This window comes from Nannospalax galili, unplaced genomic scaffold, assembly GCF_000622305.1.
Source record: "Nannospalax galili isolate Female #2095 unplaced genomic scaffold, S.galili_v1.0 scaffold336, whole genome shotgun sequence".
NCBI lineage: Eukaryota > Metazoa > Chordata > Mammalia > Rodentia > Spalacidae > Nannospalax > Nannospalax galili.
This window is the reverse complement of record NW_008343385.1, coordinates 6381210-6405177: the sequence shown is the minus strand read 5'-3', so window position 1 is coordinate 6405177 and position 23968 is coordinate 6381210. Positions and strand designations below refer to the sequence as shown.

Genomic DNA, 23968 nt, shown 5'->3' with positions numbered 1-23968 from the left:
TTTTTTTTTTTTTTTTTTTTTTTTTTTTTTTTTTTGTCTTTTTGAGACAGATTCTTCCTGTAGCCGCTGCTGGCCTGGAACTTGCTATGTAGACCAGGCTGGCCTCAAGCTCATAATGATCCTCCTGCCTCTGCCTCCCAAGTGCTGAAATTAAAGGTGTGCACTACAATGCCCCACCCTTATCTTTTTTAGCCTTTTAATTTTTTTGGTCTTTTTGAGACAGGGTGTCCCTTAGTCCCAGCTGGCCTGGAACTTGCTATGTAAACCAGACTGGCCTCGAATTCACAAAGATCACCTGCGTCTCCCAAGTGCTGGGATTAAAGGTGTGCACCACTACGCCTGGCTTCCAGCCCTTGTGTTTTTAAAGGAACCCTTATTTTATGACCTGGTTGCATGTAAAATAGCTTTCTGAAGTCTTAGTCTGCATTTATCATTTTTGTAAAGTACATGTGTTCTCCACTCCCTTCTCTGTCCTTAGCCCTTAATCTTTCATGTGCCGAGTACTTTTTAAGTTTATATCCAGATTAGAAGGCAAACTAGGTGAGGTTTGAGCGTTTTGTTGTTTATTGCTGTATTCTCAGTCTCGGAAATTGTCCTTAGTATTTAGGTAGTTGCTTGGTAAATGTTGAGTGAGTGAATGAAAGGTCTACTTTGGGATCTAAAAGATAAGTAAGCACCCAAATTGTGGGATTTGAGTAAGAGAAATGATTTACTTGAATGTTCAAATTTGAGACTGAAAATGGATTTGTACTTGTTATATGAAATAGAAGAAAATTCACCAAAGTTAAGAATTGAATTTCTAATACCCTAATCTCTGTAGGCCCCACCAGATGGTTTCAGTTTGAGCACAACTGCAGTGCTACAGATCTGGAGGAGGCTAGACCTGGAAATCATTCTTTTTGTGGTTTTTATTCAATTTCTATGGTTTAAATATATTAATAGCTTTTCCTATGCTATCCTCATCTTTTCCTGCACTGAATGATTTCTGATCTAAAGTCATGTTTTGTAAATTTGACTAATAAATGAATTCCATCCAAGACAAGGAATTTATTGAGGCCTTTCTGTGTAGATTGAATTTTCTAGTTTTTATGTTATATGATCATGTAGTTAAATATATATACTGCAAGAACAAGTAAAATATTCTTTAGTTTGACTAATACATATTTGAGAAGCTAAGCTGATGCAAAACAGTGTAAGTACAGACATCCAGTCTATAAACCAGACTAGCCTCAAACTCAGGATCACCACCCTTGCACGCTGGGAGCACAGGCATGCAGCACCATGCCTGGCTGTTATTTGCCATTGTAAAGATAATCTGACAGCTCCTTTCACCAGTTTTCTCTGTTGCAGCTGTTGCTGAGACCTTCATTAGCACAGTTTGGCTTTTGTTTTACCTTCTTAAGAGTGGAGCTTTTAGCACATTGAAACTTAATTATTTTCCTAATGAATTCAGGAACTAAGACTGTTGTATTTGATTATCCTTGGGTATTTAATATTTTTCTTGCTGTATATTCTACTCACAGGCAAAATAGATAATTTTTTTCTCTCACTAAAAGATCTGAAAAAAAAATATTTTTTTGAGGCAGGGTTTTGAATTTGCAATTACCTGAGGATGACCTTGAACTCCTGAGCCTCCTGCTTCTGAGAGCTGGGATTACAGGTATGTGCCGCTCACTGCCTGGTTGAAAGATTTTTTTTTTTTAAGGGTCTATTTGAGCATAAACCTATATCTAACCTTCAGTTCTCTATAAGATCCTAGTAGTACAGGTTAGCTTCTGTTTTGCTTCCCAGTAATATTATTTATTAACCACTGTAGGCTTTTTGGATAAAAAAGCCTGTTCTCAGATTTTCTTACTATTTGCTATAAAACTGAAGGATAAGTGTTGTTTTGGGACTGAGTACTGGTTCCTGAAGTTACTAAATGTTTCCAAAGTGAGAACTTGATATACTTCATTATTCAAATTTTGTGTCTTAAAATGTGTTCTGTTGCAGTGTATCAGAAATGTGGATCTTGATCTTTGCTGTTTTATCTATGTCTCTTGTGATCTTGAACAGGTTTCATTTTCTAAGCTCATACCTCTTTCTGCACAGTCATTGCCCATCATAAGCACAAAATGTTGAGGGGCTGAGGTACAGATTGTGGTAATATCAGGACCATTGAGCGAGTAGAGAAAGAGGGATACGCTGGCTCCAAGATCTAAGTGATTCAGCAACAGAAAAAAGAGGACCAAGAGAGGTGTTTGTGAAAATAATGGTAAATTTAAAACATTCCTTATATCTTTTTTAAAATTATTTATTTATTTATCCATTTATTTATTTTTGGTCTGTAGCTCCAGCTGGCCTGGAACTCACTATGTAGACCAGGCTGGCCTTGAACTCACAGAGATCTTCTTGCCACTGCCTCCCAGAGTGCTAGTATTAAAGGCATGTGCCACCACTCCTGGCTAATTTTATTTATTTTTATTTTATGTGTATGTGTGTATTGCTTGCATGTATGTAAGTGCACCCATGTTGTGCAGTGCCCTTAGGGGACAGAAGAGGCTGTCAGATCCCCTGGAACTGGAATTATGGACAGTTGTTAGCTGCCATGTGGGTGCTAGGATTTGACTAGGTCTTCTGCAAGAAGAGCCAGTGTTCTTAACCTTTGAGCCATCTCTCCAGCCCCATTCCTTACATCTTATGTGCTGTTAGGTTTAGGGTAGGTATGCAGGGTTGTGTCTGTGTCTGCTTTCTTTGTCTTTCCAGTGGCCTATAGTCAACTACAAAGCAACCTTTCTAAGGAAGTAACATTCTGTCTTGAAGGTAGAAAGGGAAAGGTTGGAGCCATGAGTCACAAATTCGAGCAGTGTGTGAGTCGTGATTATGGTTATTCTCTATAAGATTGACAATAAGGAAAGAGAGGCTGTAATAAAGTACAAACTTGGACTGAGGGAGTTTTGTGTCATTGCTTTTACCACACTTCCCTTGGCTTTCCTCCTTAGTCTGTTTCTGTGCTACTTTTCTCCTCCCTGTGAGAAAATACCTGAGGGAAGCAATGAAAGAGAATATTTGTTTTGGTTCACAGTTTCATGGGTGGGGCCAGTGGGGGGCATAGGATACATAGACGGTGGGAGAACGACAAGGTGGCTGGCACACATCTCCAAGGAACCGAGAGCAGAGACTCAGAAGTGCACTGGGCTATACCTGGAAGCCTCACTTCTGTGTCCCTCTGCTTGCCAACTAGCTCCCCTGTCCAAAAGGTTCTATAGCCTCCCCAAACAGTGCCACCAACTGGGACTAACTGTTCAAACACAGGAGCCTGTGGGGGACTTTTCACATTTAAACCATAACAGTATGCTATAGCTTTGCTGGCACTGAAGTCTGATCCTTCCTGTCAGATTCTCCTTTGAGGTTTGGTTTGTTAATAATTGAAATATTAGAGGTTCTGGGTATGAACTGTGCATACTTTCAAATAATTTAGAGCCAGGCAAGTTGAGGTTTTCTTTTGAAGTTGTTAGTAAAATATATGGTTTTAAAATAAATAACTCTAAAATTGCTACACAGAAATAACTGGGATACTACAGGCAAAGTTTAATTATGTTTTTATAGCATAAGCCTTGAAGATTGAAGCCTTTATACTGCTTGCTAGTCTCTTCCTTTTTAGTTTGGGTGTTTAGGAGTCTGTTTTATCAAAATTTTTATTAGTGATGATGATGGTTTGACTTTAAAAAAATATGTAGCGGCTGGAGAGATGGCTTAGTGGTTAAGAGCACTGACTGCTCTTGCAGAGGACCCGGGTTTGAGTCCCAGCACCCACATGGTGGCTACGAACCGTCCTTAACTCCAGTTTTGGGGGAATCTGAAGCCCTCTTCTGACCTCCGCAGCATTGCACATGGGTGCACTCACATACATGCAGGCAATATACTCATACACATAAAATAAAAATAAAATAGTTTTAAATATCTGTGTTACCATGCCTCTAGACAGCTGTGTTTAGAATAGTAAAGAGCCATGGGGAGACAGACCTTACAATGTTTCTGGTTGGAATTTAGTGTCTGTGTACTTTAGTATTTAGAAGATATGATGTGGGGCTTTGAACATGAGAGGGAGGTTGCCTAACTCATAGCTGAATGCCCACTTATCTAGACTGTTCTGTCATAGATTTTCATCTAGTTAAACTGATAACTAAGTAACTTTATTGATGAGTAGAATGTTCTTTAAAGTCTGATATTGTGTGGGAATATTTTAACTAGAATGCTAGAAAAAAAGCTTCTACTCCAGTTAAGCTACTTTTTGCTTTGCAAAAAAAAGTAACCAAAATTGAGTAACTGGGACCTAGACAGCACCCTCTAATTTCTTTGCCCTCTCACCTGTGAGAAAATAAAGCACAGGATCAAGAAATGATGGGTGGAAGTGAGCTTCCTGGGCTGCTCAAGTATTGATTAATCAGATTCTTACAATGTTCCACTTAGAGAAATTCCTGCCTATTGGCTGGTTTATGTCAGTACATTTGACGTTGATTTGCTCTAGTTGGTGTTTGCCTTGTATAAGGCACTGCAGTGCATGCTCTGAAGGATACAGGAAAGAATTGAGATTATCCTCCTATCAGAGGGAAATTGCTCCCAGGGAAAGCACAGTTCTGGGACTTTAAAAGAGGCATGTAGTAGCAGTTGAGTCATTTTGATGGGTTGGTGATAAGACAGTGGGTAAGGAAGGCTGTTAACAGCAATAGTCCATCATTTTTGGATTACACACCCTATGCAGAAACCTGAGAAAAGGTCAAAGTTTTCTGCCTTCCTCCAAAAAAGAACAACAAAGTACACACCTAAAGGACTCCGAGGAGATTACAAGATATATCAGGGCTTCTGATTAGATGCAGCCTGCCTTAGTTTCTCCCCGTATTTTTCCCTTTACATTCATAATGACCCTTTGACACTTTAACATCTTTCTCACTATCACTGGAGCAAAAATCACTTATGAAAATGGTTTAGAAATCACAGAAGTCCTCCTACCTTAAACCCCAGCCTCCCAAGTGCTGGGATTGGAAAGCATGAAGTACCACATCTGGCTATATTTTTTATTTTGAGATAGGTGCTAAATTGCCCAGGTATGCCTTGAACTTGCAATCCTCCCATCCTAGCTGTATTTCTCTCCTCAACTCCACCCTCCTAGTAGTTGGGATTTTAGATCTGTACCACCAAGCTCAGCTAAGAACTATTTTCTATTAAAATGAACCTGAAGTGACTTTGGTTTGTGACTTACATTTCCTATTAGAGATTGGAAAACTACGGTTAAAAGAAAATAGACTAAAATCCATTGTACTTAATTAGTAGGAATCTCTGTACAGCTGATTTGGACTATTAAGTAATTAATTTGACTTGTGTGACTATTGTTACATCTGTGGGCTTATATATGCAATGCGTCATTTTATATTTTATTTTATTTATTTTATTTTTTGTCTTCTTTTGAGATAGAGTCTCCCTGTAGCCCCAGCTGTCCTGGCACTCACTGGGATGCCTGGGATTAAAGGCATGTGCCACCACGCCTGGCGCATCGTTTTATTTTGAATGGTGTAAAGTGGACTGAGAATATAGCTTAATAGAAAAGCACTTGCTTAACATGATCCAGCTAGGAGACATAAGTGCCTGTAATCCCAGCACTTGGGAGACTGGCTGAGATAGGATGATTGAATTCAAAACCAGCTAGGGCTACATAGTTTGTCTCAAACAAACAAGATTCATAAACTGTAATTAGTTCTACATTTGTGAAATGAGAATAATAATTTTATCCAGCTAGGTGGTTAGTGCTTAATGTTTATTATTGATACTTACATAATATTCTCATTTTCACTCCAGAGAATGTAGTCAGTCACTATTCTTGTTACAAAAGGATTTAAAAGATCTTTAAGTAGCAAATTTTTCATATTTTTTTCATATGTTTATTTTAATGTTTACTTAAGAGCACTTAGATTCAGGTGCTAACTAGGCTGTTTGTTTACATTATAGAATAAGAGATTGAAAATTATACATGTTTAGGGCCAGTGAAGTGTCTCAGTGGGTGAGGGTGCTTTCCACTAAGCTGATGACTTGAGTTTGATCCCTGGGTCCCACATGGTGGAAGAAGAGAACTGACTCCCACAAGTTGTCCTCTGACCTCTTTCCACATATGCACTTTGGCATATCTATGCCCACACAATTAAAAAAGGAAAATTCTGTGTGTTTAAGAGTAAATTGATTGAACTGCTGTGGCGGTGCATGCTTATAATTCTAGCAGTTGTGAGGTGCTCAAGTTCAGGGCCAGCCTGGCCTACAATAGTGAGACCTTGTCTCAAACAATGATAGGCCTTGAGTTTTCTTTAAAAGAAAAAGAAAGAAATGGTGTGGCCACAATTGGTGTGGCCATTATTGCCTTCATTTAGTTCAGTTCTTTTTTTATTGCTTGATCGTTTTAAAAATATTATTTTTATTTTATGTGTATAGGTGTAATGCCTGCATGTAGGTGGATGCACTTGTATCCTGCAATGGCCAAAGAGGTCAGAAGAGGGTGTTGGATCCCCTGGAACTAGAGTTACGGACGGTTTTTAGCCGCCATGTGGGTGCTGGGAATCAAACCCAGGTCCTCTGCAAGAACAGCCAGTGCTCTTAACCACTGAGCCATCTCTCTAGCCCAATTGCTTGATTTCTTAGTGTCTCTTTTTCATCTTTTTTTTTTTTTTGATTTGCCTTCTGATTTATTTACTGTTCAGTTTTCAGTAATGGGTGTGGAGTGGAGCAAGAACTTATGTTAGTGTCCCTTGTCTGAACCAGGAAGGAATGACTGCATCAGGAAGCCTAGAGCGTGCGTGTGTGTGTGTGTGTGTGTGTGTGTGTGTGTGTTGTGTGTGTGTGTGTTGGGGGAAGGGGAGTTTAGGGTTCAGACCTGCCTTGCCCAACAAACTTCTGAATCCCAGTTTTCTCTGTCCAAGTTAGTCAGCCTACAGCTTCATAGTCTGTACATAATGTACATTCAGGGTTCATTTATCCAGTGCTTTCCAAATGCTTCTATGTATTTATTTCTCTCTTTTAAAAACTGATAAATAGTCGGGATTGGTGGTGCTCACCTTTAATCCAGAACTCAGAAGGCAGAGGCAGGCTGAGCTCTGTGAGTTGAGGCCAGCCTGATCTGTATAGTGAGTTCCTGGTCAGTCAGGCTACACAGTGAGACCCTGTCTTTAAAAAAAAAAAAAAAAAAAAAAAGTAAATATGGAAAAATTCAGCTATATATAGAATGTTGTAACCCTAAATTGCTTGCAATTTATCATCTCATGTAGCCCAGACTGGACTTGAACTCTTGATCCTCCTGTTTCCACCTTCTAGGTACTAGGATTATTATATGCCTGTGCCACCATGCCAAGCTGGTTGCTTGCTGTTTCAACTTCTCTTTTAATATATAAACTCGTCCGTCTTTTCTGGTTTAAGTTAGAAGTCGTTTGAAGAACCAAGATTTTGTTTTACTCTGTAGTCTCCCCATTATGCTGTTCTGCAATGCTGAGGTGTTCAGCCTAATTCCCATCTCCTATGTTTCCTGTAAATTGGTGGCTGGATCTTACAGGATTGACCAGATTACAGTTGGTGGTTTTTGTTTTTGAAAGTATATTTCCCTCATAAGGAGTGTCTGTATTTTCCTTTTGGAATGTTAACAGTGTCTGTTGATCAATACTAGATTAATTAATTTAGTAAATGTTGCAAAAATGGTGATACCTAATTATATCAGGCCATCTGTTTACTTTTTTTTAGACAGGGTCTCAACTATATATGGCCCCTGCTGTCCCAGAATTCACTATGTAGACTGGATTGGCCTCAAACTCATAGACATCCGCCTGCTTCTGTCTCCTGAGTGCTGGGATTAAAAGCATGCGCCACCATGCTTGGCCTTGGTGTTGAGATTTTCAATATACTGCTGTACTATAGTTGGTAAAGTCAGCTAACTTCAGATTCCTTTAGTTCATCCAGTTAAGACAGTGTCTTAGAATATTTAGTAATGGTTATTTAGAAATAACGGGTTACTGTGCATACAAATTAACATGCACTTCCCTACTTGGATACTATAAATACTTTTAAAGCCTTACCTACTTGTTTTTTCTTTTTTCATGGTGCTGGGCTTGAACCCAGGGCTTAGCACATGCTAGCTTTATCACTGAGATGTCTGTCCTCGGTGATGCTTAAATTTCTAAATGAGTTCACACATGCTTATTTTTGAATACATAATTTCTGGGCTTGATTTAGAATTGGAGCAATCAAGTCTAAAACATATCTATACTAAACTATTAGTATAGGTGACTTTGGTATTACTTATTGAAGATGTTGGTTTCTAAATCGACCTTTTTGGTTTTATTTTTTCACTCTTTTTAAAAGGTTTTTAGGGGCTGGAGAGATGGTTTAGTGGTTAAGAACACTGACTGCTTTTGCAGAAGACCTGGGTTTGATTTCTAGTACCTGCGTGGCAGCTAACAACCATCCATAATTCGTTTCAGGGGATCTGACGCCCTCTTCTAGCCTCCGAGGGCATTGCATGACATGAGTGCACTTACATACATGCTGGCATAACACTCATACACATAAAAATCTTGTTAAATTTATTTTTAAATTATGTATGTGTGAGAGTGCAGATGCCTGCAGGGTCCAGAAGAGGACGTCTGGTCTCCTGGAGCTGGAGTTATAGGTGGTTAGGAGCTTTTTGATATGGGTGCTGGGATCCAAACTTGGGTCTTCTACAAAAGCAGTATGTGCTCTTAATCATTGAACCATCTTTCCTGCCCCTACTCTCCCCGCCCAAGGGAGTGTGCAGATTCTTTTTCTCCTTTTAAAAAAAAAACACCTTATGAAGCTGGGTGTGGTGGCACATGCCTTTAATCCCAGCATGAAGGAAGCAGAGGCAGATGGATCTGTGTGAGTTCAAGGCCATTCTGGCCTACATAGCAAGTTCCAGGCAATCTGGGGCTACAGGGAGACTCTGTCTCAAAAAGACCAAAAAAGAAAAAATCCTCACACTCTGAAGAATTCACTTCTGGAGGTCTTTTCTAAGGACATACCCCTAAATGCAGAAGAGGGAATATCCACGAAAAGGTTACACTATAATGTCCATGGTTCACGAGAGTGCTTAAAATTCTGGCACTTACACATACATTTACAGATGATGGGTTTTAACTCTATACATGAAGAAAAGTACTTAGGTGAAAAAGACAACATTGTGGGCTGGAGAGCACTGACTGTTCACGCAGAAGACCCAGGTTTGAATCCCAGCACTCACATGGCAGCTAACAGCCATCTGTAATTCCAGTTCCAGGAGATCTAGTACCTTCTGACCTCTGTGGGAATTGCATGACATGGGTGTATCTACCTATGTGCAGGCATTGCACCCATATACATTAAATAAAAATAAATAAAATAGTAAAAAAAAGTATAACATTGTATGTATAATGTGATTGTGGCCATGTCGAATACTGCATAATAGTTAGGAATGTCCGTAGGGTAGGACCTGAAAAGACTCCTTTTTAGTACTTTTTTTTTCACATTTTGGGTTTATGGAAAGCTATTTCTTTTATTTATTATTTTTATTTTATGTGCATGAGTGTATTGTCTGCATGTACGTGAGTGCACCCTTGTTGTGCAACGCCAGGGAGGTCAGAAGAGGGCTTCGGATTCCCCTGGAACTGGAGTTAAGGATGGTTCATAGCCACCATGTGGGTGCTGGGAATCGAACCCGGTCCTCTGCAAGAGCAGTCAGTGCTCTTAACCGCTGAGCCATCTCTCCAGCCCTGGAAAGCTATTTCCAAAGGCCCCCAAATTTCCCTGAAGTTAAAAATTCTGTGTACCTTGTTATATATTGCTTTTGATTTATGGTTATAGGAATTCTAAGTATAGTCAGATTCTGCAGAATGAGATAGTTGTTGGGTGGCAGAAATGAAAACAGTTCCTCTGTGTGCTCAAGGAATAGTTTCATATATGAGGTAAGCACACAAACCCCAGTGTATATTTACCAGATAAATTATAGTTTGGGTGTCTAGTGTTTTTTGTTTGTCTAAGACAAGTTTTCACAATGCAAACTCAGTTTTAAAAAATATTTTTATTCTTTGAGAACTCATATGTGCATACAATATATTTCTGACATATTCATCCTTTCCCTCTGACTCTTCCTGGACTCTTCCCCCCCCCCCCCGCCCATGTCTCACTCCTAGCTTCATGCCCTCTGTTTAAATTTTTTTTGAATAACACATTGAGTTTAGTGTTGCCCATATATGCATAGGTGTGGGCCCATCCACTGTAGCATGGTCAGCCTACTAGGGAGCACACCCCTAAAGGAAATGGACTTTTCCTTCCCTAGCAACTATCAACTGTCAGGAGCACACAAGCCTCTACCCCTAGCCATGCTGGAGTGCTGACTGGCTTGATTTTGTTCAGGTCTTTTGCAGGAAAGCATTGTTGCTGTGAGTTCATCAAAAGACACTATCATGTCCAAAAGACAGTTTTCACCTTAGATCTCTGTCTGTCACAATCTTTTGCCCTTCTTGTTCCCTGAGCTTTGTGAGGAGGAAGTGTGATACAAAATTCCCATTTTATGGCTGAACACTCCATAAGTACTTGTTCTGTGCACTTTGACCAGATACAAGTCTCTCTATTTACTAACTTCCATCCACTGCACAAAGATATAATGTTAATTTTAACCCCATTTTCAATTAAATTTGTTTTGGTATGCTCTAAAAACAGACCCTGGAGTAGCAACATTTTTTGATTTTCTTTTGGCCACAAGCCTCACTTTACAAGTAGCAATTCTTTTTTTTTTTTTTTTTTTTTTAAAAAAAAGACGGGGTCTCACTGTTTAGCCCTGACTGGCCTGGAACTCAAATTCGTTATGTAGACCAGGCTGGGCTTGAAATCACAGAGACCCACCTGCTTCTGCCTCCTGAGTACTGGTATCACAGGTGTGGGTCACCATGTCCAGTAGGGAACAAACAGCAATTTATAAAGTGTTCCTGGACCTGCCAGTGTGCACAGGGCTGCTTCAGTTCGGGTTAACAGATCCTGGTGGCATGTGGTAGTAGAAGGAACAGTTACTGAACAGCTGCAGTCAGGACTATGGCTTAGGCTTCCTTTCCTAAACACTATGGGGCCTATTTCTAAAGAAATGGCCCCCTATATTCATATAGGCATATGAATCTTTCATATTTATTCCCAAGAGAAACAACCTTAAGAGTTATCTTTTGCCTGGATTACATACATAATTAGTTCAGAGTAAAGCAAGCACTGGCATACTCAAGAAATAATGGTTTGTTATCTGAAATGGTGGAAGTTTTTCTTCATTTCTTCTAAGAAATACTAGAATAGGTGAAGTAAGCAAAGGAATTGTTAACAAGAGCTATGAATACCCAAAAATCTGTGGCAGTGAAATTTCCTTGGTAATAATGTACTTTACAAATATATTAATGATTATTTTTGGACTTTTAATTTTTTAGGGACATTTGAATTTTGTGTTCATCTTAGTACTATCTACAAGAGTCAGCTTAGGTAGCAATAGTTGTGTTATGTTTTGTGATATTGGGCATTAACTTATGTAAGTTACATCTGCATACATAAGTACCCTAAGTCTAACAAAACATAATGCTTCCATTTGTTTTTATCACAAACTGTTGTCTAGTAATTTACAACAGCCTCAGCAAGCATTATTTCTTCCAGACTTCCTTTTCTTCTTGCCCCCAAGAAAAGGGAGTACAGGGGACCCTTTTAACTTGTGAAATATCACTAATTCAATATTGCAGCATACTGTCAAATTGTATTACTCGTCTGTCAGTACTTGTGATCACATTTGAAGAGCACAGGAGTGGCTGTTCCCCAAGTTATCACATTTAATACATTTTGGATACTTCATTGTCCCATTGAGTTTATCATAAATTTTAATTTCAGGAAGTTCATTTTGTTTGGTCTTCGTATGGTATAGAATTCATACTACAAATAACTTTGAAGCCAGCAGGTGCAGTTGTTTTTAAATGCCATTGCAAATTCTAAGATGGAAGCTGTGAACAATGAGTTCTTTAAAACTGTGCATGTTTCCAGAGGCCATCCTCCCATTTGCCATCTATTAAAAGATAATAAAAGATTTATGCATTCCCAACCCTCCTGAGACAAAGTCCAGTAAAGGCTTGGGTGAATATTCCATTAAAGCCAAGTGTGAATGGGTGAAACCAGGTGTTTACAGTCCTAGCTACACGGGTAACTGAAGCAAGGGGATCCTTTAAGCCTTGAGTTCAAGACCACCAGTCTGACCTACATAGTGAGACTCTGTTCTCTTAAATTGAAAGAAAAAGAAGAGGTGAACATCTCCCCTGAAAGTTATCACCCAGTGTTTTAAAGCTCATTTTGAGAAATAGTCTTTTCTCACCTACAAGATTTTTTTAGTGCTCTGTGGGAGTTGGACGCATTCTGTCAGTACTTAGATATGTATGGAGTTTTTTCTTGTGCCTATATTCACACCCTCTTGGTCTTGGAATCTTTTCCAGTTTAATAGTCATGAAGTAATTTGCATTTTAAAAACCTTGCTGATATGTCTGCTTGAATGCATCACTCTTCTTTAGAGGTCTTATGTGGCATTTAAGAAAAACTGACCTTATTTGAAAGATAAAAGCTCTTTCAATAAGTGTCCTCAGAATTTTACTTGTGTCATAGATGCGCCTAGGACTTGTTGCTGTTGTTACTTTTGGGTTTTGTTTTGTTTATGAGGTCTTTCTATGCTGTCCAGGCTGGCTTCCCATTCCTGAGCTAATGTAATCTTGCCTCACCCTCCTGAGTAGCTGGTACTACTACACACACCATGCCCAGCAAGCTTTTTGATAGGCTACTTTCTATGTGTTTTGTTTGAGACCGGGTGTTACTGTGTAAGCCAAGCTAGCCTCTCAACTCCAGGTTCTCTTGCCTCAGCCTCCTAAGTCTTCAATTTACAGGTATAAGCTACCACATTTAGTTGCCTTTTTTTTTAAAGAAAGTAATCTTAAGAAGTTATATATTTTCTAAGATTTATTCCCAAGATCATATATATTTTTACATTTTTTTATTATTTTTATTTTATGTGTGTGCATGTATTGCCTGCATGTAGGTAAGTGCACCCATGTCATGCAATGCCCGTGGAGGTCAGAAGAGGCTGTCGGATCCCTTGGGACTGGAGTTATGGACAGTTGTTGGCTGCCATGTGGGTGCTGGGATTTGAACCCGGGTCTTCTACAATAACAACCAGTGTTCTTAACCGCTGAGCCATCTCTCCAACCCAAGACCATATATTTTTAAAATATTTATTTTTTATGTGTATGATTACCTTGCCTGCATGGATGTAAGTGTACCCATGTAGTGCAGTGCCTGCAGAGGCTAGAAGAGGACATCAGATTCCCTGGAACTGGAATTATAGTTGTTAGCCACCATGTGGGTGCTGGGAACCTGAGTCCTCTGGAAGAATAGCAGGTGTTCTTAACTGCTGAACCATCTCTCCAGCCCCTCAAGGTTATATTTTTAATCTTAATTTTATCATGAGCTAGCTGTGAGTCTTCTGAAGTCATATATTAGTTTTTTGTCTTGTTGCTGAAACAAAATACCTGGTCAAAGCAATTTAAGGAAGGAAGAGTTCCAGGTGCTAACAGTCCAGGACAGGGATGGTATGGTGGGCAGGAGCAAGAGCCAGTTGGTCGTATTGCATCTATAGCCATGAGGAAGCAATGAGTGCAGAGCTACTGTCTCCTTTGTATTCATTCTGGATCCCACTCACATTTAGGGTAGGTCTTCCTACTTCAGTCTGATTTAGAAATTCCCTCATGAACATGCCCAAAGATTTGTTTCTATGGTGATTCTAAAATCCATCAAGTTGACATGATTAATCGTAAGTCATTTTGCTTCATCTTTCTCATCAGCAAACAGGATTCATTTCACACATACATGCACACACACAAGCATTCATGCATGCACACACAAGTGTTGCTGGAGTCAATAATCATTTATGTAATGGTCTAGTGAAGAAGACTCTCATTAGGTATTTTTTGAAAGCCATTTTAGTTTTTGTTTTTAAACGTTTGTATCAGCCGTGGTGGTGCTTGCCTCCAATTTCAGCACTCGGGAAGCTGAGGCAGGTGGATCTCTGTTAAGGCCTGATCTACATAGTTGAGTTCCAGACCAGCAGGGTCTATAAGGAGACCGTCTCAAAACAACAACCACAACAAAAACTTGTTTGAGTCAGGGTCTTAGAAAATCTCAGTGCTTTCTCCTATTCTAACCCCATTATCATCTTTTAATTCCTTATTGACCTATTTACCCCTAATGAGTTATTATGTGGTAGTGAATAACTGTAATCCCATCATGTGAGAGACTGAGACAGGTAGAGTCTAGCCTGGACTATACTTGTGACACTCTGTCTCAAAACACCAAGGGTTAGGATGATTGTGCTTACCTAGAATGTAGAAGGCGCTGGATTTGATCCCCAGCACTGTGTACACATGGAAAACTTATTTTGGCTTTTTAAGGGTTTGGTGTTTAATACAGGATTTCTTTTGTTTTTGGTTTTTTGTTTTTGGCTGGGGCTGGGGGTGAGCTAGGTCTCATGTACCCATGTGTTCTAGGCCGGGCTGGAACTCAAAGCAGCCCTGCTTTACCTTCCTGAGTGCTAGGATCACAAGTATGATCCACACTTGGCCCCACACACATTTTTTGCACATAAAGTTCACTTACCTTCTGTGGCTTAATTTTGAAATCTTTCTTGGTGAGTTTTCCCAAGTTTTCTTTTACCTAGAATTAGATGTTAGCAGGAATATTGGAGCTATTGAAAACAAGATAACCATTTGTGCATTGAAGTTGTTCAAGTTTGAGTTGATTGATAATCTCACTATGTTCTTGGAAAGGATTCCTTGTGGTAGTTTGTTCAGAGGCTGTCTCCCTCGCAGCCATGCTTCATGAAAGCTGTGCTGCTTAGTGCTCTGCTTTCTCCACTGCAGTTCCTCACAATGGGTCACCAAGGGACTCTCCTACCAACTGACACTATTCTCAGAAAACTCAAGTCGTCCCCCTCCGTTCTAATCACATTCTGCCTTTTAATTATCAATCAAGTCTATCCCTACACATATGAGAGTTACTATGTGATATTACAGTCTGCTAATGACTTCCATTTTGTTTTTTTGAGACAAAGTGTACTTGGGTCTCAAATTCCTCAGCCCTCTGTCTCTCTTCCAGTTGCTGGGATTACAGGCATGCACCACCATATTCTCTTTCTACACGTTTTTTTTTTTTTTCTGATTATAAAAGTAATGTACCTGCTTGTCTTGCAGAAAGACTTCTGTTCAGACAGCTTACTTGTTACTGAGGTATTTGTCACAACTGTCTTCTTCCTTTGGTCTTGTTTCACTTGGCCTCTACCTACTGAGTACCTTGGTTTAGTAGGCCCCCACATTTCTGAGAAACTGAACTTAAGCTCTGCCTCCCTTCTCCAGGTCTGTCCAGCCAGCCTGTTGCCACTCACTGAGAAGAGCCCTTCTTCCTGCAGTTGCTAAAGCCATAGTATGGGAACCCTTGATGACTCTCCTTCCATCCTCTGATTTTAATGAAATTAAAATCTTACTTGTTTACTTAACATGTCTGTCACCCAAATTTCCCCAAAGCATCACCTACTTTTGAGCCTCTTAGGGACTTTGTATGTCTTCCTTCAGAACTTAGCTTAGAAATTCAGGGCTTCTTAAACCTCTTCCTACCCCCTCAAAATGAAGCTTGGTGCTGGTGACCTCCTCACCCTTTTCATGCGCATTCCCCTCTTCTTTCCTCATGGACTCTCACAGCACTGGTACTGACTACCCTTAGAACCTATCACATTCTGTTGTACTTGTTTAATTTTCTGTCTCCCTACGGCAATGACTATGTCTTAAAATTGTGTAAGAATCTAGTCCAGAGGGTTAGTAATACTAAGTGGTTAGAAGGAAATGGACATTTATAGTGTAGACATTCATGTGAAATAGTTCTAAATCTTACCTGATACATTTTATGGTCCTAGTTGCTTTAAAGTTGACTGTGATGTTTGACGTTCACCTATCTGGTCCCATGGTTCCATGAACAAGTTTCCAGAGTAAGAAGTATGGTCGGCAAAATAAGAGTGAAACTGATAGGTTGGCTGGGATGGGCACTGATAGAGGGGAGCTTTTCCTGTAGCCACTAAGAGTACAGCAGAGAGAAGATGGATGCTTAATTTAGCAGTTATGCTAGGGATGTAAAGGAGGACACATTTTAGTGACTTGGTGTTTGGATGTGGAGGCCAGGGAGGAAGAATCCAAGTGACTCAATTCCGGTTTGCTAGAGTAGGTACTTGAGGTACATCAGCTAGTAGTGTTGGATTCTGAGGTTCTTGTTGATATCTAGGTGAGTATGTCTACAAGGCAGTAGGCTCTGATACTTAGAGAGTATGCCACAGGAAATGATGGGATGGAGAGTCATCATGTGTGAGAATTAGGTAGAACTAGAAGTAGTCACCTAGACATAGCCTAAAAGGACTTACGGTCTGCCAACAGAATGAACCCTGAGAAGCCCTATGTTTAAGGCCTAGGGAAGAAGAGACGATAGCTGGGAAGGTATTGCTGAATAAACAGAGGGGCTGAGGTTGAAGAGGGACTTGAGCATTAAAAATCCCCTTCACTAGATAGATGCTTCAGCACAGACTATTTCCTTTGTTTCCTGTTACACAGTTCCGTGTCTCTCCTTCTAGCAGCCCAAAGTAGCATTCCCAGGCCAAATCCAAAGCCTCTCTAACACTCTTACATTGGATCTAACACATAGTCATCAGAGCTCCTTTTTTTTTTTAACAAAATGATTTATTTTCTTTTATATGAATGTTTTGATTGCCAGTATGTTACTGATATGTATGTAGAGCCTGTGAAAGCTAGATGTCGACAGAGCGGTCATGTGTGCTTGCTGGGAATTGAACCCAGGTCCTCTGGAAGAACAGCAAGTGCTCTTAACCCCCAAGCTACCTCTCCAGCCCCGAGAGTTCCTTCTAGCTTCAGTCAACAGTTTAAAGCATCAGTTCCAGAAAATTTGATTCAGTGGGCCCAGAGAGCTTATTTTTTTATATAAAAGAAGTCTAGGAACACTGATATGTGTGTGTAGGTGCGATAAGTCTGCAATTTATTTAACTGCAAGAGGGAGGACTTTATTATAGCAAACTTTGTTTGAAACAGGGTCTCATGTAGCCCAGGTTGGTCTCAAAATTGGTGTGTAGCTGAGGATGGCCTTGAGCTCCTGATTCCCCTATCTCCAAATTCCAAGTGCTATAATTTACAGGCATGTGCCTTGCTAATTATAGCAAACTTTTAAAATAGAATTTTGAGGACTGGGGCCGTAGCTCAGTGGTAGAGCGCTTGTCTAGCACGTGCAAGGCCTTTGGTTAAATAATGAAGAGATTGGCAACCATGGAAACCTGGCTGGAACTTTTGCTGTGCCTGTCTGTAGGGTGGGGTGGGGTGAGGTGGGCAAAGTGCCACCATCTGGTGTAATCTGTTGGAGATGAAAAGTTTTTATTTTTTGGATTTTTGAAACAGCTGTCTCTGCATTATATCCTTAATTTCTACTGATTTCAGCTGAAACTCAGATATTTGAGGTTTCTCTTTCTGTTTCAGGGCCTTCAAGCCCACCAAGAAAGGGGAAGAAGTTAATTCCCCTCTTCTCAGCATCAGCACATAAATGTAGTACCGCCTCCTGCCATCTTCAGCGGTCACCTGGGTTATGGGTACCTTTACTTCCCTCACTTCCTTCTTGGGATCTTCTCCTGCTTTTATCTCGCTAAAATGCAGTATACAGCAATTATCAGAGTTGACTTTACAGGTTAAGTGCAAACAAGCCTTGCCTAATGTTAATTCCTTCGTAACTATCCTTGTCTATCAATAGTAGCACCTAAAAATAGTGAGTGTGGGGGGTATGAGTGTGGGAAGAAAGCAAAGAGAACAGACCGCACAATGCAGAATAGCACACACATTGCTAAAGTTTTCGTTAAACTTATTCACAGACATTCTGTAATGAAATCATTATGAGAGAATCTGTTGTAGCTCCCCCAGCCTCCAAATTCTTTCATTTTGCTTATAGAAGGATATGAAAAACCAGGACATAGTTGGCACAAAGAGACAGCACTCAACATGTTTTTTATTCATTTATATGTCATCTTGTTCTTAAAAAATTCTGGGTGGTTCTTTTTGGAAGACTAAATTATTGAATATGATAGAAAGCTATTAAAAATGTCATGCTATAGAAACGGGTTAGATCTCTACAGATGGTTAGGATAGAAGCCAACAAAAATCAGAATGATCTTGATAAGCTCTGTTTCAAGACTATCTTTTTAAAAATATTTTTCATTTTATTTTATGTGTATGAGTGTATTGCCTGCATATATACTTGAGTGCACCCCTGTCGTGCAGTGCTGCGGAGGTCAGAAAAGGGCATTGGATTCCCCTGGAACTGGAGTCAAGGACGGTTTGTAGCCGCCATGTGGGTGCTGGGAATTGAACCTGGGTCCTCTGCCAAGAGCAGTCAGTGCTCTTAACTGCTGAGCCATCTCTCCAGCCCCTAATATTTTATTATTTTTATTTTGTGTGTATGTGGGTATTGCCTGCATGTAGGTAAGTGCACCTGTATCGTGCAGTGCCCGCGGAGGACAGAAGAGGCTGTCGGATCCCCTGGAACTGGAGTTATGGACAGTTGTTGGCTCCCATATGGGTGCTGGGATTTGAACCCAGCTCTTCTGCAAGAACAACAGTGCTCTTAACCGCTGAGCTATCTCTCCAGCCCCTCAAGACTTATCTTTTAAAAGGCACTCCAGGGGCTGGAGAGATGGCTCAGTGGTTAAGAGCACTGACTGCTCTTGCAGAGGAGCCGGGTTCAATTCCCAGCACCCACATGGCAGCTATGAACTGTCTTTAACTCCAGTTCCAGGGGAATCCGATACCCTCTTCTGACCTCTAAGGCATTGCACGACACAGGTGCACTCATGTACATGCAGGTAATACACTCATATACGTAAAATAAAAAATATATTTTAAAAAATAAATAAAAGGCACTTCAGGGCTGGTGAGATGACCTCAGGGGGTGGGGGGTAAGGTCCCTCACCACCAAGCCTGAAGACCTAAGTTTGATTCCCTAGAACTCACATAGTGGAGGAAAAGAATCAACTTCTGCAAGTTGTCCTCTGAGCTCCACATGCTCCCCCCTCAAGAAAAAAATAAATGTAAAAAAATTTTAAGACACTTTTTCTTTCTTAAATCAGAGTTTCTATTTACCTGGTTAGAAGACAGCCATATCTGTTTGCTGAGACTGGACTACAGGACTATAAAAGTTGAAATGAAGGGTAAACTAGAACCAATCATTTTCATACTTGATAATCACCACTGATACCTGAAGGTTGTTACATAGAGGCTGCTAAATGTGGAACAAAGAGTTGCCCAAGGTGCATGTTGAAGACTGTAGTGTTAGCCCGAGCAGTAGGAGGTCGTCCCATGTGTAGACCTGCAGATGCTGTGGCCTTACACCAACCTGTAACAGCAGATGTTTATTTTGGTTTGTAGGATTATTTTTCAGGAGACCATCTATCCCTAGAAAACATACTTTCTACAGTCCAAGGCGTAGGGCATGGGCCTTAGATTGTCTAGTGTTTCTAATTAACATTACAGTTCAGATCCAGAGAGGAAGTGCCTTGCCTAAGGTAAATTTACCATATCTTGCTAATCAGTGATCTGGCAGAGACATGGACATAGGTCTGTGTTAATAATCATCTTTCTGTCTCATTCCTGAAATGCCTTCCATGTCCACCTCCTGGCCAGGAAAGAAAACAAAGCACTTTTTTCTGAGTTAGTCCAAATGTTTCTTTAGAATTAATAAGGATTATGGGATCTCTGTTTTATTTAAGATAGCTACAGGAAATTTGACAGTAGGTGTTTACACTTGATCTTAGCCAAAAGGCCCAGAAGGATGAACACTTCATATGAATAGATTGTTTAAAGTCTAGACTGGTAGGTGGACAAAGCATACAAGCAGACAAGTGAAAGTTACAGAGAGCAAAATAGTCAACTTTATAGGAATAGTTGAGGAAACAATACAGTGAAGTTTAATATGCAGCCATTAAAGTGCTAGTTGTGATGACCTTAAGAAATAATGATTAAAAGTCTACTTGGGCCAGGGCATGGTGTGCATGACTGTCATCCCAGTACTCCATGAGGCAGGAGGATCACAAGTTTGAACCAGTGTGGACTACACAGTGAGATTGCTTGAAAAACAAAACAAAAAATAACCAAGGGGTTGGAGATGTAGCTCAGTTGGTAGAGTCCTTGCTTAGCATCTACAAAGCCCTGGGTTATCGCCAGTACCACCTGTAATCTCAGGACTCTGGAGGTTTGGAGGCAGGAGGATCAGAAGTTCAAGGTCATCCTCAGCTATATAGCAAGTTCAAGGCCAGCCTAGACTACATGAGACCCGCCTGCCCCACCCCCCAAAAAAAGACAAAATGGAAAATCTGGGGAATGTGGGGGAGTTTCTTTTATACTTTCCTGCATCTCTGTAAGTTGTGATACTAAAGCATTTTGGGTAAGTTTAACTATCTTTAAAGGATTAATTTTATGTTAATCGTACTTTCTGAAACTTATCAGTCAAAACCAGTTTATTTTTTGGCTGATAACGACTGTTTATTTTGCTTTTGTTGTATTTGATTGGCTCATTAGAAACTAGCTCTGAAGCAGTTAGAAAATATTTCTCTTGCTAGAATAAAAAGACCTGTCTCCATTCTCTTCTTTTAGGGCATCTGTTATGCACCTAAAGCCATATTGGAAACTCCAGAAGAAAGAGTGCCCTCTGGAAGGCAGCAGGGACACTCTGAGAACACCTATGAGCCACCGAAAGGCTGTCAATGATGAAAAAGGCAAAGCTAACTACATGAAACCAACGGTCTTTCCTTCAGCCTCTCTTGTCAAAGCATCATCTCGGAAACCTTTTGGGGTCCTTTCTCCAAATGTTCTGTGCAATATGAGTGGGAAGAGTTCTGCGGAGAGCAGCTTAAATGTTAAAGCCAAAAAGAATGTGCCATCTGCAACAATCCACCAGGGCGAAGAAGAAGGACCGCTCGATATCTGGGCTGTTGTGAAACCTGGAAATACCAAGGAGAAAATTGCGTTCTTTGCAGCCCACCAGTATAGCAATAGGATAGGGTCTATGAAAATCAAAAGCTCCTGGGATATTGATGGGAGAGCTACCAAGAGAAGAAAAAAATCAGGGGACCTTAAGAAAGCCAAGGTCCAGCTAGAAAAGATGAGAGAACTGAATAGCCGGTGTTACCAGCCTGAGCCATTTGCGTGTGGCATTGAGCACTGTTCTGTGCATTATGTGAGTGACAGTGGGGACGGAGTCTATACTGGTAGGCCTCTGTCAGTGATACAGATGGTTGCCTTCCTCGAGCAGAGAGCCAGTGCTCTGCTAGCTAGCTGTGCAAAAAACTGCACAAATGCATCTGCCATTGTGAAGCTTTCTGGCCAGCCCAGAGGTATACCTCCTGCCCTTGAGCCCTTCTCTGCCCCAGGAGCTTGTGAAGAACCCACAGACAGAGGAAATCCCGAGGCTGGCAAACCACAGAGTGAACCAGTCCGTGTCCTTGATATGGTAGCCAGACTGGAGTCCGAGTGCCTGAAGCGCCAGAACCAGCGGGAACCTGGGAGCTTGTCACGGAATAACAGCTTCCGTCGAAATGTAGGCAGGGTGTTGCTAACAAATGGTGCTCAGGCTGATGAAGACAAAACTAAAAAAGGCACTTTGGAGGCACCTGACACTCAGGTAGATGCCATGCAGTCAGTGTCTGTGTGTGGAGGACCCTCTAGAGTTGACCATTGTTCTGCAGGGGACCAGGCCTGGGATGGTGCTTCTCGGGGCTGCCCTTCATTGCCAGCAGGTGTGAGTTTCCACACAGACAGCACAGAATTGAAACCATGTCAGCAAACTGCCATGAAAAACAGCAACAGGTATGATGTGGAAATGACAGATGAACTTGATGCATTACCTTTTTCTTCTCACGCCTGTCTTCAAGCCACTGAATTGTCCTCAGATGCTATCGATTGTGTGAGTAGAGAGCTTGTTCCACTCACTCACCAAAATCCTGATCAGAGAAGAAAAGAATCTTTGTGCATTAGCATCACTGTATCCAAGGTAGAGAAAGACCAGCCTTCCGGGTTCAGCTCCCTTGAAGAACCCCTTCCAGGGATGTTGTTTTTTCTGTCACCAGGACAGGATCGGCCAGAATGTTTGCAGTTGAATAAAAGCACAACACAGGAGTCCTCAGAGGGCAGCCGGCTTCAGAAGGCAGCAGAGGGCGACGATGCATCCAAGGAGAAAGGTGTTTCGGCTGAGCCAATCATACCACCAGCCCCTGCAGTGGAAAGCACATTACCAGTGCTTGAGGCATCCAGTTGGAAGAAGCAGGTGTCTCAGGACTTCCTCGAGACTAGATTTAAAATTCAGCAGCTTCTGGAGCCTCAGCAGTACATGGCATGTTTGCCTCACCACATCATGGTAAAAATCTTCAGGCTACTTCCCACCAGGAGCTTAGTGGCTCTTAAATGTACCTGCTGCTATTTCAAGTTTATCATTGAATACTACAACATCAGGCCAGCAGATTCTCGCTGGGTCCGAGACCCACGCTATAGAGAAGACCCTTGCAAGCAGTGCAAGAAAAAGTATGTGAAAGGGGATGTGTCACTGTGCCGGTGGCACCCCAAGCCCTATTGCCAGGCACTGCCTTATGGGCCTGGGTACTGGATGTGCTGCCACCGGTCTCAGAAGGGCTTTCCGGGCTGTAAGCTGGGCCTTCACGACAATCACTGGGTCCCTGCCTGCCACAGCTTTAACAGGGCAATCCATAAGAAAGCAAGAGGGAGTGAGACTGAAGAGGAATACTAGAAGCCCACGTGAAAGGCAACAGGACTGCACCTCCTAAATAAACCGTTCAGTGTGCTGCCTTGTCCCCACCCGTACGGGAATCTGTGCTTAGATCAGGACTACCAGTGCTCAGGCATTTTTGTAAACTCTTAATTTACAAGCTGTACAAGAAAATCAGTCCCTGGGTTTTATAGTGGTGCCTCACATTTGACCCAGAGTGGCATCTCACAGCTTGACTCACTCAGCTGTGAGTAACTGCCTGTTTTCCTCTATCAGCTCCACCCTCAGAGGATGAAGACTTGCCACTATCAGGGACATTCAGAGATCACCGCAGTCCGTCCTCACATGGGCGCAGAATTTTTTCCACAGTACTGGCACTGTATTTGAAATGAGAAAGCAAACCTTTGGATGAGAATTATGCCTACAAAGGAAAAATCAGGCACCTTACTCTTAGACTTTGTATGCTTGATCCTGTGAGAATGGTGTTTGTGGTTGGAGATGGATTTTATGCCCTGTGGTGTTTACAGTGTATATAATGGTTGTGTTTTCATAGGGCTGTGAAAGTGCACATTAGACCCGAGCGCCTTTACCTTTAGATGAGTGCTTTGGCCCCTCTGTAGATAACGTGATTAAAATCCAATTGTATATGATGGACAGCTGACTAAACAACATAATCACCACAATGCAGCTAGGATAGTGTTGCGGCTATAATTGTGTGTTGTCTCCTCAAATTTTGTACATCCTGTATAAAATATGAATGTTTCCCAAATAAACTATGAATGTTTGCTGTATAATATATGAATGTTTCTGAGAAGAAACTCTAAATAGTTAAGAGGTTAACGTGTTCAAAGGCTACCAAATAATGGTTTAACTGGACAACCTTAAAATTGGCATAAAGAATGATCGTTTGTTATTTTTTAGTGAGCCACCAAGAATAAGACAATATTATATAGTCAGATTATAACATTGTCTGTCCTTTGTCTGGTAACGGAAAGTTTTTTTTTTTTCAACTTCAATAAAAACATACATTTTAAATGTACAA

At 40.9% G+C, this 23968-nt stretch overlaps 1 protein-coding gene across 2 annotated transcripts in view; it reads left to right on the top strand.

Annotated features, from left to right (window-relative positions):
• Fbxo34 (F-box protein 34) overlaps positions 1 to 23968 on the top strand; it is a 72250-nt gene extending 48282 nt beyond the window's left edge. The window contains exon 2 of one of the 2 annotated variants that reach the window (XM_029566683.1): positions 20802 to 23968. In XM_029566683.1, the coding sequence (XP_029422543.1) occupies positions 20812 to 22947 (2136 nt within the window). In that variant the 5' untranslated portion in view covers positions 20802 to 20811 and the 3' untranslated portion in view covers positions 22948 to 23968. The remainder of the gene's footprint in view (positions 1 to 20801) is intronic. The other variant, XM_008839536.3, reaches the window with a different exon arrangement.